This window comes from Meles meles, chromosome 1 (genome assembly GCF_922984935.1).
Source record: "Meles meles chromosome 1, mMelMel3.1 paternal haplotype, whole genome shotgun sequence".
In the NCBI taxonomy this organism is placed as follows: domain Eukaryota; kingdom Metazoa; phylum Chordata; class Mammalia; order Carnivora; family Mustelidae; genus Meles; species Meles meles.
In genome coordinates, this window is record NC_060066.1 from 188,648,410 (window position 1) to 188,667,427 (window position 19,018).

General features: G+C 55.5%; 1 protein-coding gene across 2 annotated transcripts in view; it reads left to right on the forward strand.

Moving 5' to 3' along the window:
• The window catches only part of GRIK3 (glutamate ionotropic receptor kainate type subunit 3), a 224,720-nt gene that overhangs the window by 152,089 nt on the left and 53,613 nt on the right, over positions 1-19,018 (forward strand). For both annotated transcript variants that reach the window (XM_046028210.1, XM_046028203.1), the window contains exons 5-8: positions 141-194; positions 9,889-10,062; positions 10,651-10,794; positions 15,907-16,014. In XM_046028210.1, coding sequence (XP_045884166.1) covers positions 141-194; positions 9,889-10,062; positions 10,651-10,794; positions 15,907-16,014 — 480 coding nt within the window. The remainder of the gene's footprint in view (positions 1-140; positions 195-9,888; positions 10,063-10,650; positions 10,795-15,906; positions 16,015-19,018) is intronic.

The window sequence follows — 19,018 nt, forward strand, 5'->3', positions numbered from 1 at the left end:
GGTCTCAGAGGACATCCCACTCTGAGTGGCCCACCTCCCCCAAGCCCCGCCGCAGTCTCGTCCTCACTGCCAGGGTGCAGATTGGGGGAGGGAGCTTCCGGGTACTCCCTGCACACCGGTGACGCTCTGCTCTCCCGCAGGCCATGGCCATGGGCATGATGACCGAGTACTACCACTTCATCTTCACCACTCTGGTAACGTACCCCTGGGTCCCGGCACGGGCTGGGGTGGGATCCCCTCAGAACAAGATCAGCCTGGTGGGGACCATTGCAACAACGAGAGGAGACTCAGGTTGGCCTTGCTTCCAAAGGCTCTAGGTAGAGCCCCAGGCAAGGGCCCAGAGACATCTCCGTGGCACGCCCACTTTGAGAAACGCCCCAGAGCTGTGACTCAGGACAGGGAGTCTAGACCTGCCTGTGTCAACACAACCCCTTCTGAGGACTAGCCAGTCATTAACTTCCTGGCCTCAGCCTCTTCGTCTGCAAAATGGGTACGATAATGGCTTCTACCTCCTAGAAAGTTGAGCTCCAAAAATAAAATGCTGAAGGCGGTCCCTGATTCGTGTGAAGGCGGTTAAAGTATTAGCTGCTCTTATTAGGAAGACCCTCGGCTCCCAGCCCACACGCTTCCCCGAGGATGTCTCAGTCCTCACGCAACAACAGGAAATGCTACTTTGGATTCCTGCAGCATCTGTGCTGAAGTCTGCCCACTCACTCTCAGCTGGACCAGCCCACCTGCAGGCTCCAGATGGGTCCTGTCCAAACTCAGAGAACATTGAGGGCCATTTAAACCCATTAGGATAATTAGTTGTGGCCTGAAATCAGCAGAATAAAGAGATCCCTGTGGCAAAGGGGCGCCCACACCCAGCCACCCTGCCTTGGAATAGATGTCCTAGCACCTCGCTGGGGCCCAGGAGGACTTTTCCATCCAGCCCAGTTCTGGGGCACGTGGTGGCGTCACCGATAGCCTGGCAGGCTTCTGCGTTCGCTCATCCATCTGTCACCCAGGAACCCTCCTTCCCCAGTGCCTGGGCATCGGTGAGGGTCTCAGGATGACTGCGTGGAGGCCCCGCCCTCTAGGAGCTCCCATCCTGTGCTGTCCCCACCTCTGCATCTAGCTCCTTTGGCTGGCATGTGCGACGACATGCCTGGACACGGCTGTGGCACACTGTGGAAGGAGACACCACATGCAGAGGGGCTGGCAGAAGGTGGGAAATTTGAGGCAGGAAGATAGATGCTTAACTGGGGCCTTGAAGCATCAGTAGGAGTTCACTAAGGAGAGAGAGGAAGAGTTTGCCATACAGAGGGAATAGCATAAGCAAAAGCCAAGTGGCAGGTTAGAGCTTCACTGGAGAGCTGACTAATTTCTAGAACCCGTAGTAGTCATCTGCTCCCAAATCCATGTTCAGTGATAGCATGGAGGAAGCTTGGAGTTGGCCGTGGTGGAAGGAACATTCATACCACCAAAGTTGGTGGCTATTATGAAGAAGGGTTTGCAACCTCCCCTCCTCCGAGAGCTGGTTACTGAGTGTTTACCAGCACACCATGGCTTCTTCCCCACCCACCGTTCCCTGTGCCCGTGGCAGAGCTCAGGACCCGCCTGCACATCTCTTGATCCAGGGCTCAGCTCTGGGCGTCTGCCTGGAGTCATGTTGGAAGAAAGGGATTCTGGAAGCTGGTAACTAAGATCAGGCACATTCTTCCCCAAGTTCTTTCTGGATTTCTGCCCACCCAAGTTGATTTTTCCATGTCATGCTATATCCTGGAAAGTCATTAGACGTTGGAGGATAAGGTCCCCAGATCTCCCATATTCTACCTCTTTTTGGAGCTGGGAGCCGGATAGAGGAGCAAGGCTGGGAAGGTGCAGAGGGGCACATTCCAGGGGCCCAAGGCCCTGTCCCCAGACATGGCAGCCCTGTCCATCCCATCCTGGGCTTCTAGGGTACTAAGACTAACTTCTGGGCCCTTAGCCCTATGGCCTGGCTTGACCTTCAGGCAAGGCTCTAGAGAAGGCACTTCCCATGTTGCTCTCATTTTTTAAAAAATATTTTATTTATTTATTTGACAGACAGAGATCACAAGCAGGCAGAGAGGCAGGCAGAGAGAGAGAGAGAGCAGAGGAAGCAGGCTCCCTGCCAAGCAGAGAGCCCGAAGCGGGACTCGATCCCAGGACCCCGAGACCATGACCTGAGCCGAAGGCAGAGACTTAACCCACTGAGCCACCCAGGCGCCCCCATGTTGCTCTCATTAATGCCATTGTCTTCCTGGGGTCAAGGTTGGAGGTCTTGGAGGGAGGCTCAGGGCAGTTTCCTAATGCCAAAGGGCCTCCTCCAGCCCTAGACAGCATCCATTTCTCTTACTTTTTCATTTCCTTAATTCAGGTATCCATTTACTCACTTGCAGCAGGCACATACAGATCCTCTCAAGGCCTCAGGTACTGAGCTGGGCACTTGGGTGGGAGAGAGTGTGTGGAGATGGACCCACACAATGCTCACCAGCTGGCAGGCTTCCTTCATGCATATAGAGATCAAGGACTATGCCTGGTTCACCTATCCATCTCCAGCACCCAAAGAGTGCCTGGTATGCAGTAGGCGCTCATGAATGCTTGAATGAGAGAATGACTACCATACAAAGTAGAAAGTAATCCATGAAGTTATCAACAATCTTGTCATGGCAACAGTTAAGACCATGGACTCTGGGGCCTGCCTATGTGAGTTAGAGTTGAGATCCTTCCACTTCCCTGGGCGAGCTACTTCACCTCTCTGGGCTTCCTTTTCTCATCTACACAATGGGTACAGTAACAGCGCTACCGCTGTGTCAAGTGCCCAGTATTTATTTGAGTAGAGTGGGAGATAAGAGTTCAGTGGTGAAGTAGCTCCCGCGTAGGTCGTCTCTGTATTCAGCTTACACCGTCTCATCCACAAATCCAGAATGCCTCTCCAAGGGAGGTATGATCGCCCAACTTTATAGCAAAGTAGAAACCGAGGCTCGAGAGGTCACCCAGCAAGAAAGGAGCAGAGGGAGGGCTTTCACCAGCTGGGAGCTGTCCAGCTCCAAGGGCCTCTGCTGGGAGCTGTCATGCTGAAAGCCCGCATGAGGCGGGGGACTGGCCTCCTCCGGCCACCCAGCAGCGATGGGCCAGACGTGGTGACTGACACCAGTGGGGGTGGGGAATGGAGCCTCCACAGATCTCAGCAGGGCCCACACTTCACAGGTTCTCAAGCCCTTTCTCACATCGCAGCTTTTCCTCTTCCCAGGGCAGGGTTTTTTCTCCTCTTTGATGGAGGGGCCAAGAGGGACCAGAGAGGTTGAGGGAGCTGTCCAGAGTCTCGTAGCAGATCAGGGGTAGAGGCCTTGGTGCCCACTGCCGGTCTTGTGCATGACTGTCCCGGCTCCCCGCCCGTCCTCCCCGTGCCTCTCTGAGGGTCAGGGAAAGTGGATCTTCCCAGGGAGGGACAACCCGCACACCACGCTCAGCTCTGCTGTCTGCGTGTGTCGGCGGAGAAGGGGTCCACCAGCCTCTCCCCGAGCTGTCCCCTCCCCTCCCACCTGCCAGGGCGACAGCTGTGTCCCTTGGGCCCTCCGCTCCGGCCCTCATCCCGCTTCAGCCTCGGCTCCCGCTCCACGATCCTCTCTTCAGCCCCCATTGGCTTCACAGCCTACCTCGTGATGCTGCCTCCCTGCGCCCATTGGTCCGTCGAGGCTGTATTTCAGGAAGGCGGTGGCATTTGGCATTTATTCCTTCCCTTTAGGAAACCCACATCACCAGCACCTCGCCTCTAAAAAATTCTCCAAACTCTCTTCTTCCACGCAGAAGACATTTTAATTACCCCAGCGGCCATTATCTGCTCCAGCCAGCTTCAAGCCTTTCCCAGATAACCCCGCATTAATCAGCCCCAGCTGAGCCCCTGGTACATGTCATGTGTAGGTAAAAGCCTGGAGGTGAAAAAAGAATTATAATAAATTAATAGATAAGCAATCACAATTAATGCCACTTCCCGGCAATAACAGTTATATCATGGGAAAGATATTTTCATCTGTCATTCCTTAAGGCAATGTTTTCCGAGCTTCGGCTTCTACCCAGTCAGACCCATGGGGTGCTAATGAATTAGTCTATTATGTTATGCTGAATGTTTCTAAAAGGTCCCTCGTCGATACTGAATTCAGTGTGTCAACATTTGGCATCGAGAACAGCAACTTTTTGCCAAGCGGCAAGGTTGCCCACGGTTCACTGTGTACAGCGCTTGGGGTCTCAGGGCAGTGTGGACGCAGACTTGGAGCCAGACCAAGAGGCCTCTTCAGCGACTCCCCGTCATCGCTGCCCTCACGTCATGGGAGCGGGACTGCTTTGTGCCCCAGGCTCGGGGTGACAGGCAGGGAAGTGATCCCAGCAGTGATGCCCCGTCCCGCCCCCCCTCCCTGGACTCGAATAGCTGTAGACACCGTGCTGCATCTGGAGATGGGAAGGGCTGCTGTCACCAGCCCCCAAACCCCCCTACCAGGACCAGAGCTGCCACGCTTCCCACAGAGTCCGGTTGGCCTCTGGTCCTAGAGGAGGGCGAACCGAGTCAGGACACCCTGGGCACCAGGACAAAGGATGCTTTGGCACCCTTCGGGCCTTAGCTATAGGTCAGCCCTGCTTTGGAAAGGAGGTTGGGTCCCGTGCAGGGGTGGAGTGAGGAGGGGGCCCCGGGGAGCAGAGGTCAGCTTCTCTTCCATGGCCCCACAAGTTAGCTCTGGCTGCAAACTCACATTCTCCATTCTGCAGAACAAAACGGCTCCACCTCCCCTTACCTGCCTGATTCAAAGGCGATTTGGGGGAAGATCTCTTGATACTAAAGCAGGCCCCTCAAGGGTGTCACCCTCCCCCGCCCTGGGCAGTTGACCAAACCCTTCCTAGCCTCCAGCTTCACTGAGAACTCCCCCTGAGAGGAGGATGTGAAACTCTAGTCCCCCATCCCAGACCCTGCCACTGCTGTTTAGGCGCCCCAGAGAGCTATTTGGCTAACTGACCTTTCTTTCCACTTTGGGTGACAGGGGTATTTGGCTTGGGGGTTCATGGGAGAGACAGACACAGACACTAACAGTTGTTATTGGTGGAGTGAAAGCCAAGAACTCCCAGGATAAGAGCAAAAGCCCCCCAACCCCCCTCCTATTGTGCATGTATAAAGGAGAAGTCAGGGGAGGCTTCCCGGAAGAGGTGCCACTTGAACTGAATCTCAGAGAATAGCCCACCCAAGAGAGTTGAGAAGACAGACGGTCCAGCCAGAGGCTAGAACACGCGTAAATGCTGGCACAGTGACAGAAACTGCGTGATGGGGACATGGGCAGTGGTCAGGGAGAAAGGGAGGGGAACAAAAGTGCTTTGGTTCCCGAAAAAAACATGGGAGGGTGTGGGAATAAAAGTGAGGCTGAAGAGGGGTGGAGAGCCTTGTGAACTAATCTAAGGAAATTGCATCTCATTCTGAGAAGGCAGTAAGGATCCACAAACATGGGAGTGAGGGGGTTAGATCCCAGAGACCGTTCTGAATGCTGTGTGGATGGCGGGCTGGTCATGGGACAGAGGTGGGGCTCGGGAGCTGGGCTGCCCGGGTTGGACTCCACTGCTCCCCGGGTTAGACATGAATCCTAACCACTCTGACTCATTTCTTTCCTCCCAAATGGGGTGATGATAATATCCTCCTTGGATAAGGTGGAAATGAGAATTCAGCGAGTTCATTTACAAAAGGCACTTAGAACGCTGCCTGTTGTTCTGGGGTTCACAGGTGCTCATAGCTATTAGCCCATCGCAATTGTTGCTATGTTGCCAAGATGGGTAAGCAGGAAGGACCCAGCTCCTCTCTGCTCCTCTCCTCTGATATCTGGGCATGTCCCTGGGGCGGTATACCATGCCCAGCACCGAGAGAACCAGCAGCCAGAAAAAGCAGAAGAGAAGCATCGGTCAAACACCTAACATCTCCCATGCGGCACACGTGCTCTGGGCACACCCATGAACCCACTTCTTCCTCATGACAACCCCACCTGCTAGGTCCTATTATTATCGCCTGCATTTTGGCAGCTGAACCCATGGAGGTAAGGAAGGTAGATGCAGCTGGGACCCAGATGGCTTGGCCTCGCAGTCTGTGCTCCCCGGCTTTGCCCAGGCTGTCTCCGTGCGCTGCGCTCGGGAAGGCACTGCGGGGAACGAGGCCTCCTTCTGGGCATGCCCTCCCCGCACCCCTCTGCTCCTCTCTGATTCCGCACCTGTCCCCAGCTCTGTCAGGAGTCATGACTTAGATGAGGGGTTTCCCAAATCAGAGTTGCCAGGCTGCACCCCAGACTCTCTGCAGCTTATACACCCCAGAACAGCTCCAAAGACTGATCAGGTACATGTCGCATGTTTGGCAATCACTGGGGCATAAAGCACAGGAGTGTTTGAATAAGACAGACGGCAGTGTGCCACCCGCTGTCCAAGTGTGTGGGAGGGAAACCCTGGATCTGGAGCATTGCTAATTTCCATGGTGTAAACACTCCCAGCAAGGCTGGTACCAAGCAACCAAGGAGAGGTGCCTGGAGGCAGAGGCAGGAAGAACTGTGACAGTCACTCCCCGAGGCCAGCACGAGCCAGCTCCCCCACCCACTGAAACAGACCTGAATGCAAATTCTACTCTACCTTTTATGAGCTTTTTGAGCTCAGGCAGCTCACCTCATGCCCCTGAGCCTGCTTCCTCATCTGTAAAACTCATACTGTTAACTCATACCTCATACTGTTAAACAGCTACTTCGCAGGGGTGTTGGGACGGGATGGTGTCCTCCAGGGCTGAGCGCAATGCCCATCCTCCCCTCCGCACTGAGACTGGAGCAGGCAACCTCAGACCCACTCAGTGAGAAATCCCCCATCTGCTGAAGATCCCACCTTCAAGTCCAGGCCTACCCCAAGTCCTGGCCTGGAATCAGCACCCTAGTTGTCTGAGCAAGGCTCGGATGAAATTTTCTTGCCCGGGGCTCGAGTCTGCTCCAGATCCTTCCCTGACACCCTGTTCCCTAAACCCTCCAAGAGGAAACCAACACTGCGCATTCCAGAAGGAGCCCATTTTGGGGGTGCAGCTGGAACAGGAGGAATTTAGCAACAGCTGGGAATATCTGAGAGACCAAAGGAAGCCGGCACACTGCATGCGGAAGAGCTGTCCCACGGGCTCAGCATTCCTCGAGCCACCGTCGAGTTCACCGAAGTTTGGACTGTGATGGCCCTGACGGCTGCAGGTGTGCAGAGAACAGCACAGCCCCCCGGGGTGTCCTGTCTCTCTCCCAGCACAGGATGCTGCATAGGAGTTGAGGGGCCCAGGAAAGAGGATGGACCAGAAGCCAGGACAGAAGGCAGCTTGATGAGGGTAGAGCATAGAAAAGAATAGAGAGTTGACCAGGAGGACCTTAGGACTCAGTTTCCAAACCACTAGTAGGAAGGGACCAATCTAGATCGTCATAATAATATGTTTTCTCAAAAAGTGAAAAATGGGGACGCCTGGGTGGCTCAGTGGGTTAAAGCCTCTGCCTTTGGCTCAGGTCATGATCCCAGAGTGCTGGGATCGAGCCCCACATCGGGCTCTCTACTCAGCAAGGGAGCCTGCTTCCTCCTTTCTCTCTTCCTGCCTCTCTGCTTACTTGTGATCTCTGTCAAATACATAAATAAAATCTTAAAAAAAATAAAAGAACTTTGAAAAAAAGTGAAAAATGGCTCATGCGAATATAGGATGAACATGTGTCAAAGGTGTATCGGGCTCATTAACAAGGGAGCCAGTAGGATGGTAAGGCAGGCTCAGAGAGCTTGGGAGGGATTGAGTTTTTATTGGGAGGGAAAAACACTGAATAAGATGGCTCAGTTGGTTACAAAAAGGATTAATGTCCTGCAAGGGTAATAAAGTCGGGGTTTATCTTTTCAATGGGCCATGATCTCCAAGTTAACCCAGAGTCTGGGCCTTTAAGCAGCAGCTGCCCGTTAAGTCAGACCTGGGCGCCTTCTCCAGGAGGATCACAGGGTGCAGGGCTGGCCTGGTAAGGGACGCTCCCATACTGCATTGAACGGAGATGCTGCTCTCCTGCTTTTTTATAAGTTTGGGGGGTTTTTCTTAACAGGAGGGAGCTCTGCTCTGCTCTCCCTACCTCCTCACCACTGCCACTTCTCCTAGCTTAGCACCCAGCTTCTCCCTCCACACACACACACCTCCCCTTAATCCCTCACTTCCTCCTTGCCTCAAGGCTCCCCTCGCCCCAGAGCTGGAGCTGTGAGGTACTGAAGCTCGACTGCCCCATGCATTAAGGCCAGGCTTCCTGGCCCCTAGGCTGGGGTCTACTCCTTACACTGGACTGGATGCCACCTGACTATGGACAGAAAGGCTGACTGTTAGTCCACTGCTCCCAGGACACAGCAGGTGATGAGACCTGGCTGGTGATGTCGGAGGTGAGCGGAGAGAAGGCAGCGGCATTCCTTGAGTCCCAAGCAGAAAGACCATTTTTTAAATGAATTATAATTGACCTACAATATTATGTTCATTTTGGGAGTACAAGACAGCCAATCAGTATTTCTATACATTACAAAATGATCCCCACAAAAGCTTTGGTTATCATGTGTCACCATACACAGTGATTACCCTATGGTTGATGGTATTCTCTATGCTCATGACATCCCCATGACTTATTTGATAACTGGAACTTTGTACCTCTTTATCGCCTTGACTTATTCGACCCATCCCCCCACCCCTCTCCCTTCTGGCATCCACCACTTTGTTCTCTGTATCTATGAGCTTGTTTTGTTTTTTAGATTCCATATATGTAAATGAAATCATACAGTATTTGTCTTTCTCTGTCTGACTTCACTCAGCATAACGTCCTTGGGTCTAGCCATGGTGTACAAATGGCAGGACGTCATTCTCCTTATGTCTGAGTTACATTCCTCTGTACGTATACACCACGTTGTCTTTATCCGTTATCTATGGATGGCTCTTGTAAGCAGTGCTGTAGTGAACACAGGAGCACACCTGTGTTTTCAAATTAGTTTTTCTGCTTTCTTCAGATAAATACCCAGAGGTGGAATTATGAGATCAGAAGAAAGTTTTAGTTTTGATAATTCTTTGAGGAGACTCTGTACCGCCTTCCAGAGTGACTGCATGGGTTTACATTCCCCCGACCAGTGCGTGAAGGTTCCTTCTTCTCCATATCACTGCCAACACTTGTGATGTCTTTTGATCTTAGCCATTCTGACAGGTGGGAGGTGATCGCTTCTTGTGGTTTTGATGGGCATTTCCCTGGTGACGAGTGACACTGAGCATCTTCTCAAGTTCTTCTCCCTTTTAGCCTATTCATTTGGTTGATGGTTTCCTTCCCTGTGCAAAAGCTAGAAAAAGGATTTTTTTTTTTTAAATAGTCTTTCATGTGGGATACAACAGCTTCCCTCTGGGTCACTGGGAGATGCCCAGGCCCAGTGCTCTTGGTCCTCCCAAAGTGAGTGTCCCCGTCATTGGACATGAACTTTATGACCATTATCAAACTCCTCTTGTGTTCTGGGCCAGGCCTTTTATGTGGACTGCTGTCCTCGGTCCTATCAAAGAGGCATGAGGCCCATTTTGTAGACGAAGAATCCAGCAGAGCCACCTGCCCAGGAGTGGGGGCAGCAGTGAGTCCGTGAGGTCAACCACCCATCCGAGGACGTTCTAGCTGATTCCCCGTCCAGCCCTCCAGCAGGCTCTGCACCGATGCTGAGCCTCACCTCGAGCCAGGAAGGGCTCTGCAGGGAGTTGCAGCCTTGGGCCCCCGGCACTCAGAGAAGGGAGTGGGGGGCAGGCAGTGGTGGCCAGGGTGAGGGGGGGGCTAGAGCAGGCCACACCTTTATTAACGTGAACCTCTTTCCGTCCAGGATCTGTATGCGTTAGACCTGGAGCCCTACCGCTACTCAGGGGTGAACCTGACGGGGTTCCGGATCCTCAACGTGGACAACCCGCATGTCTCAGCCATCGTAGAGAAGTGGTCCATGGAGCGGCTGCAGGCGGCTCCCCGGGCAGAGTCTGGCCTGCTGGACGGCGTGATGATGGTATCCCAGCCAGGCGGGCCACATCCGCGGGCGCCCCTTCCTCTGCAACCCCCACTGCATTCCCTCTTTAGTCCTCTCTTGTCTACCTCTGTCTTCCCTGCTGCCATTTCCCTTCCTAAGACCTGTCCTGTGTCAACCAGACCTCAAGCAGGACCCTGGGAACACAAGGAATCAGACACAGTCCCCCTCAAGGGCAATAGAGGGGATGCTTATAAATGGGTTATTGCAGAGTGCAAGGATAAAGACCTGTGGGTCCTGGCCACAGAGGGCTCTGAGCTGTAACCAGCTGGAGCCTAGGAGGCAGGGAAGGAGAAGGTGTGGATAGGGCCTGGGAGCAGCAGCAGTGATGGGATGAGGGAGAAGGACCTGGAAGGAGAAGGTCTGAGCTGCAGACAGGGTAGGAGTTGGGTATCGGCTGGACAGCAAGGATGCCCAAGCCTGGCCTTCGCTGGGGGCACGGGCGGGGTCACTCTGGGCCTTTCCCTCATCAGGACCCCATGTACCTGGTTGGGGAGGGGAGAGGGGTCAGAGCAGTTCCCTCGTGGCTGGGGAGCTGCTCTCAGGCAAGCCCTACACCCTGCCCTCCAGACTGACGCGGCCTTACTGTACGATGCCGTCCACATCGTGTCCGTGTGCTACCAGCGGGCCCCGCAGATGACCGTGAACTCCCTGCAGTGCCATCGGCACAAGGCCTGGCGCTTCGGCGGCCGCTTCATGAACTTCATCAAGGAGGTGAGTTCTGCCCCGCCGCCCCCGCCCAGGCCTCCTTGCTGGGGGTCTTCGCTGCTGCAGAGCCAAGGCCCAGGTGTAGGAGGCAGGCAGAATCGGGCATGAACCTGGGCACATTGGTTCACATCTCTGAGCCTCTGTTTCCTTGGGTGAAAATGGCTGGACAGGACCGATCTCACAGGGCAGTTGTGAGGCTATGGCCCTGGTGCCTCCGAGGGTCGCCATGGGCAGTCTGCGTTGTCAGCAGAACCTGCGTGGGCTTTCCAGTGTGACAGATGAGAGTCTCTACCCCTGGCTGTGTGACCTTGGGCAAGCTGGAGAACCTTGCTGAGCCTTGGTTGCCTCATCTGCAAAATGGGGTACAAAGCATGCCAGGAAGCTGAGACAAGACCCCTGCGTGAAAAGTGGGGCAAGGCTCACGGCTGTGGCGGGGCAGAGGAGGCTCCAAACTCCTCTTGACATCACAGGCCTCCCGGGACCCAGCTCTGCTGGCTCCAAGGAGGCTGTGGAGAAGTCCCATCCTTAGGGCTGATTCAGAGGGACCAGAGAGCAGAAATCTGTCCTGCTGTGAGACAACCATTGACATGCACAGTGCCAGCCGATGATTCCGAAGGACGCTCCATCACTCTTGTCCTTGTAAGCTTCGGATGGCAGTTCATCGTTCCCATTTTACAGGTGGGGAAGCTAAGGCCAGGACCAAGCAGTCTGGCGGTATCGCAATAAGCTGTGTGACTTTGGGTGAGAGGATCAATCTTTTGATTCTCTGTTTCCTTGACTGTAAAATGAGCATAAAGAGTACTCGCCTCGGTGTTGTTGAGAAGACGGTGTACAAACTGTCCACAGAGCATCTCTCCAGGACGTGGGCAGAGTCAAATCCCAGTAAATGGTGGATGAAGAAGGCTCGGAGAGGAGATCGGGGCAGGGTTAGCCCAGGTCAGAGGAGTGACCATGTCCAGGCGACTCCAGGTGCCGTGGAGAGAAGCCCTTGGAAAGGGGTGTATGATGGTGGCTTCGTGGCAGTCACACCGGACCCGTGAGTCAGGCTGCCTTGAGCGCTCATTCCGTTATTCGGCAGCTGGCTGTTGTGCGCCTGCTGGGCACCAGGCCCGGGGATCCAGTGGGACCAAGACAGACGATCCCCTGCGTTCACCGAGCTCACAGCCCCGGGAGAGAGCAGATGTGAATCAAGTCCTCGCATTCGGGGATGTAACCCCACGTGCAAAGGAAGGCAGCTCTAGGAGGATGTATAGTGAAGAGAATCACCACCTTACACACAGCAGACAGGGTGGCTTTCCCGCAAGCCCCAGGGTCCCCATTCCTGCTTGGGAATGGCGCCTAAAGGAATGGGGCCGGGACACGGGCTGTAGAGTCTGGCGCGCATGCCGGTGGAGCTCATCTCTGCCTCTCCTGGCTGTGTGGCTTCACACGTGTTCCTAGACATCCCCGAGCATCCATTTCCTCCCATGGCAAATGTCCTCTCACCATCATGGTGAGGGAGGCATGAAGTCCTTGCCACTGGCTCCCCTCATGCCCAGAAGGGGCTCCATCCGGTGTCCGCTGCGTTGGCAAAAGGGGAATATGACAGTCCCTTCTCACCCAGCCCCTCAAAACTGCAGAAGAAGGCTGCTTGTCCAGTGACCTGAGCAGGCCTGGTTACCCCGGGGGATCATCCACTTGTTCTCCAGGAGCTCTTGGGCCCGACTCCTAGCCCGCGGTGTCTCCTTCCTCGGCAGGCATCCGGCAGAGGGGCCAGAGGCTGGAGTGCGGGGGTCGGTGACCCAAGCCACAACCCCGGGTCCCTTATGAGCCACACAAAAATGCCTTAAATTTTTACCCACTTTTTAGCTGTGTGACCTTTGACAAGCTCTGAACCTCTCTGTGCCTTAGGTCTGCCTCTGTACTCTGGAGACTTTCCTAGGGTTGTTGCAGGAGGAAGTGAGTTAGGGTGTGTGTGGAGCACTTAGGCCAGAGGCTGGCACAGAGCCAATACTCAACAGAGGGGCGACTGCTATGTTCTCTGTCACTGTGACTGCCTTGCTGTGGCTTCTCGTTCCCAGGTGGGTTTCTAGCTAACGAGGGTCCCCAGGCCACATCATTTTGGGGACCTCCCACCCTGCTTGCCCCTCACCTTTGGAATTGTTGAGGCTCAGTTCTGAAGCCCTGAGGGGACCAGGTTCGTTCGTCATGGCGTACACCAGAGGAAGGGGCCCCCTTCTCCCTCCCGGGGCTGACTGGCTCACCCGGGGGGTACCTCCTGTTTCCTGGCTGCTGGCCAGGTGAGTGGCTCTCAACACTCACGCTCCTTTACAAGAGCCCCTTCAGGGACATCTCCGTATCGCCTGCATCTGAGGATGGTGGAGACGGAGGCCCAGAGCAGCCACGTGGCTTGCCCGCAGTGCCACAGCAGCCGGAGCCTGGGACCCAAGTCGCCCGCCTGAGCCCAGCACACCGTCTTCCCTCAGACCATTTCCGAGCTGCCCGTCTCCCCATCTGACTGCGTGACAGTAAATCATTTTAAAGACTTGGCATTTCCGAGAGGAGCTGGAAAATATCAGGCCGGAGTTCAGAGCGTGTGAAGCATCTTTCATTTAGCGAGTCTTGAGCGGTGGCTGGAAGGGGCAGGCAGGCCGGGAAATGTCACGGGGAGGAGCTGCCAGCGGCCCCCTGCCCTACCCTGCCCTGCCCTGCCCACCCGCCCACCCACCGACAGTCCGCGCCCTTGCTGGCATTTCATTCCTCCACAGCTGACAAGGGGGAAGGCTTCTCGCTTTGAATGCAGGTTTGAAAGCACCTGCTGTGATTTCCCTAGGGGGCCGGAGAGAGCCTGAGGGTGCAGAGTAGGGGGAAGGCAGCCCACAGCGACAGGGAGCTGAGCCTCTCTGTGAAGCCATAAACAGTGGTCTTCACCTTCTCTGATCTTTCCATCTCTGTCCCCAGCCCCGTTTCCGGCCCCCTGGGCTCTAGAACTTGGGCACGGTGAGGCCAAGCTCTTCGGCTCTGTTCCTGCCGTCCGGGCTTCTGCCCTGCACCACCGTGATGTGGGACTTTGTGTATAGCTCAGTCCCTCTTTGAGCCTTAGTGTCTAGGACCATGAAATGGGAGCGACAGTGACACCCACCAGGCAGGATTGTCATGAGATGAAATCAGTGCATTCAGGGAAGGAGGTTAGCTTTCTATGATGGGATTTCTACTGAGGCCTCAGGCCCTGGCCCAAGTAACCAGCCTTCCTCCCAGCCAAGCGCCAGCCCTGGTCCAGGGGAGCTCCATGAAAGGAAGCAACAAAGGAGAAACAGCAGTATAGGCCACATAGTTGCAGGTGTGGAGGCCAGCGCTTGCTATGCACATCATGCATCTTTTTTAACACCTAGGAAACAGGTCATTTCCCCTTCCCGAAGCTGGGAGAGGTTAGATTACATTCTATCCATCTCCTTTGAACAACCTCCCAGACCCCTTCCAGGCCCCACCCCTCTCTGCCTCAGTCTTCCCACACTGCCTTGGAGCTGCTCAAGTGTTTGGAGAGCCCCACAGGCATCACTGTGGCCTCCAGGGATCCATGATCCCATGAACTTGGCTGTCACACTGTGAGTGTAAGCGTGAGTGTCAGGGGCGTTCAGCCAAGGAGAGGCCCCGGAACCTTTTTCAGAACCCACAGGGGATCCTGACTCGCGTGTGGTTAGGCAAGGACTAAGGACGGTGGGAAGGCAAGGACTGCGATATTCAGGACTTCCCGCACCCTCAAAATCCCCGCATGCTCTGGCGCCTCCTTCCCGGTCCCACCAGCCCCCAGTTCCCTGGTCCCCAAGGACTCCAGGATGCGTGGGTTTGTTCTCCCAGACCTAGAAAGCCCGTGGCATTCGGACGTTCACGTGGGTGCCTGCGGCCTCCCACCTCTGCGGAGAAGAGAAAGAAAAGAGAGAAAGGACACAGCTCCAGCCTCGAAGGGAGGTGGGACCCCGGGATCCGAGCTTGGATGACGGGTGCTCTGCCCTCAAGCCGCTTCCTTGTCTGTGACATGGGGATGGTGACCTCACCCGGCCTGCCCGCCAGGTGGCAGGTTACATGCTCTGAGCGGTAGGAAATACTTCGTAGGTAAACTCTGGGCCCCCGGAAGGGTATTTTTGAGAAAGGAGGCCGCAAATCTTTTCTGTCATAGGCCAGAGAGTAAATATTGAAGCTTTGTGGGCCAGATGGTCTCTTTGTAACTATTCAGGCCTGCAGTCCCTGGGCCAGAGCCACCAAAGACAATAAGTAAACACGTGGGTGTGGCCGAGTTCTAATCCACTGTTTAGGGAAACAGAAACAAGCAGCCAGGAAATTGGGATCGCCAGCCACAGATCGCCTACTCCGATCCCGATCCCGACCTCAGCTTGGGTCCGGGGATTCTCTGAACCCCAGACTCTCTGTGTTAGCGATGTTGATGGCAACAAAAGATTAAAAAAATCTGCCATTTGTCCAGGGCCCGGGTATGTACCGTGCACCGTCCTAAGTATTTTACAGAATTTATCTCATTCCTCCTTCGTGGCATTTTGATACTATTACGGATTCCATTCTGTAGTTGAGGAACTTGAGACAGAGAGGTGAGCGTAATCCCCCAGGCCGCACAGCAAATTGTGGTTGGACCTGGCATTCTGTCCCCTAAATTCATGGCTGTATCCCATGGAGCGGGGCAGAAGGGGACTTCTCTGTCTCCTCCTGCTCTCCTCCAAGCCTCTGGTCCCCTAGCTGGGGCTGGCTTGGCCCCTCAGCTTTCCTGCCTCTGGCGCAGTTCTCTCCTGCCCCATGCCGCCCGCCTGTCTCCCTGCCCCTCTCTGGGGACCAGCCACGGGCTCCCCCTCCTCATGGCTTCAAGGCGGGGGCTCATTTGAGTGCATCTGAGATCGATGTTGTACACGAGAAGGTGCAAATGTAACGCTGGCTAAAGAGCATAATAGAATTTATGGAAATCGCTGGCTCGCACCACAGCCCGAGCAATGATGGAGGTGATTATTAATTAATCATGGTCTTGGGGGAACAGTATCAGTGCAAAGAGTAATTAAAATGAAGCATTGTACAGTTGTACCGAATGATGATTTATGAGCCCGAGGAATTGCCGCTCTGCCCTCTCCCTTCCGGCAGGCTCAGTGGGAAGGATTAACTGGACGGATTGTTTTCAACAAAACCAGTGGCTTACGGACAGATTTTGATCTGGACATCATCAGCCTGAAGGAGGACGGCCTGGAGAAAGTACGTGGTGCCCAGGAGAGGGAGGGACCAGACCTGGGGGGGCTCGACATGACGTGGCGTGGCCTGTGCCTTGGCCCTTGGGAGAACCTGAAGGCGTGGTTGGGCTGGAGGGATGCAGAAACCAGTGGCCACGGCCGACACCCCAGTGGTCACCCTGTGAGCACAGGCCTCCGGGGGTGCTTAACCTGGGGACAGTAATGTAAAGCTCAGGTCGGGGGCAGAAGGTCAGACCTGACTTTGTGTAACAAACTTCAACAAGTAGGGGGTGCCTACCTGGGGAGTAGTGAACTCATTGTCACTGGAGGCATTTAAGCAACAATTAAGCAACATGATTGCTTGTGTGGGAACCGGAGTTGGTTCTTATCCTTGAAGAGAGGTTGAAGCGTACGGATTCTGAACACTCCGCTCTTGGTTTCTAAGGCTTTAGTGATTCCGGGGGTCTGGATGAGGATGGCAGACCCTTCTGGGGCTGGGGCCTCCATCTGGCCACCAGCAAGTGTTTGTAATGAGGCCAGTTCTGCTGTCTGGGAATCATCCACATATTCTGTCGAGTCAGGCTGCCGGGTTGAGGAGAAGAGTCCACATTAGCCCCTAATTCTGCACATCCCTGGGACCTTGGCCCAAAGGTTCGGCCACCCTCTCTCACACCAGGGCGTCTGTCCAGCCCTGGGAGTGGGGTTACGAAGTGCAGGGAACAAAAGACCAGAGAGGGAGGGGCCGGCTCTGATGCTTCTGCGCCTTCAGGATGCCCTGATTACTCTCCCGTCCCCCGCTGTCTGCCCTGGGTCAGACCTCTTCCTTGGATTATTTCAGCACCCAGCCCTGGCTTCTCCACCTCCACTCCTGAACCTCCCACCTTTCTGAGTGTACACACACACACACACACACACACACACATGCATGCACAGCTTCCCAGAGCACAGCCCTGCCCTGCTCCACTGGTGTCCGTGGTCCCCCACTGCTGAGTGAAACCCCAGCCTCTCACCTGGGCCTCTATGGCTCTCTAAGAAATAACCCAACCTGCCTTTCCAGGCCAGGCTCCAGGGCCCCCAGAACATTCTCCATGGCCCATTCACACCCACTCCCACGGGCCCCTTTTTTGCCCACGGGGCTCCCTGGTTGTACGAGTGGCCTCTGTCTCCTGGGTTCCCTCCCTCAGGCACACACACCTGGCGGTGGCTGGGTTGTACCTCATGGCCAAGTTGACTCCATTCACCTCTGAGTCTCCCCTTAGACTCCTGGGGGCCCCTGGGCAGGGGCAGCCAGGGAAACCCCACCTCTCCTCTATCACTCTTTCATGCCACATACAGCATCAGCCCCTGAGGGATAGGGGCTGCTGCCTCTGCTCCTAAAATCAGGGAGACCTGTTGGTCCAACCTCCTCATGTCCAAGTTCTCACAGGGCCGTGCTCCGTGCTTCCACCTGGCCGCGCTGGGGGCCCTTCCACGTCCACCAGTGTCGCCACAGTGATTCCCCCTCAAATGGAGTCTCCTTTTTGCTCTGTCAGCTGTCGGTCTCTGGGGCTGGCCTCTAATTCTGAGGAGGGCTTTCGGCTGCCCATACACCCCCGCTAGGCGCTCCCGGGCCTGCAGCAGGTCTTGGCAGTGGACAGCTCTCTGAGCCCATCCCAGCAGCCTTCTCCCAGGGACGGAGCCACTACAGCTAACACCCAGGAAGAGCCCTCCCGGGGGCCCTGCTCACAGCCACCTGGACCGAGGGCAGACAGTCTCTGTGGGGCTGGGGACTCTTCGGTCCTAGCCCTTCTTACGTCCCCAGGGCCTCACCTGGTGCCTCACAGTTGGAAGTCATAGATGCTTGTGGGGGACAGGATTCCAGCTGCTCAGGAACCGCTGGACAGATGTTTGTGGGGCCTCCAGGTGGGCTGCTGGGGCCCCTCGTGAGCTCAGCCCACCTGAGAGAAGGGCCTCTCTGACACCAGAGCCTCTGGGCTCTGGGGAGTCTGTGAGACAGAAATCTTGCCTGGAGAGGGTGCTAAGCCCAAACACAGCCACCCTGCCTCTTGTCTCCTGGCTTCTGTTTGCTAAGCCGGGTCACAGCTGATCCCACCAGCTCGCCCGTGGCTCTGGGAGGATTAGGGCAGAATTACCCAGGCATAATTACAAGGCCCCCTGCTATCTGCTTTGCGCAGCTCTCTGAATGGGATGTTTGCGGTCGGCCTCTCTGTTTAATTGATTAAGTTTCCTGAGTGCCCCCCCAGCTAGGCCAAGGACAGAGTGGGCATGCCAAGGCCATCCTTGAGAGAAAGGACCTGGGAGGGGAGCGGAGCTGGGCAGCAGAGCACCTTCCCAAGGCCTCGGATATTAGAAGGGTTCGTCAGCTGGCTCTTCCCTGGCCTTCTCCAGCTTCGGGCCTCATAGCAACCAGGGCACTGTGGGGACACCAACAATGCCACCTTGGCCACCCCACCTCATCTGCCCACTTTACAAGCAAAACCACAAAGCAAACTGCCTCCAAACCCAGTGGCAATCAGGCCCGCAGGGAGGGCCCTCCACTCTGGTTTGCCATCCCCAAAACGGCTACAAAGACCAGCTCCTGCCCGGCCTGCCTTCATGCAGGGGACACATCTCCTCTGCTGTTACCCATTCTGCAAATGCTTAGCGAAAGTCTCCCTGGCTCCAGGCCCTGCCCAGCTGTGGGGGCTGCATGGCTCTAGGAGGAGGCACCTGAATGGAGACCCAGTGAGTGAGTGACTGGGTGCCCAGCATCTTCCCCAGGAAGAGGGGGCCCACCAGGCTCAGAGTACCTCTGCCCCAGGACCTCTGATTTCTTAGTGCACCTGCTCCACCCCTGGCTGGGCTGAGGTTTCCGGGCTGTATCTATGCTTACCTTCTCCTCTGCATTTTCCCCGCCAGCTGTGCTGGGGGTGCCAGCAAAAGGGGGTAGGTGGCAGAATTCAGGAAACTGACACCTTGAGGGCCTCCTCCCAGAAGAAGAGAGGCAACAGGGTGGTCTGAAAGGTCAGCTCCCGGCATGTTACCTCGTG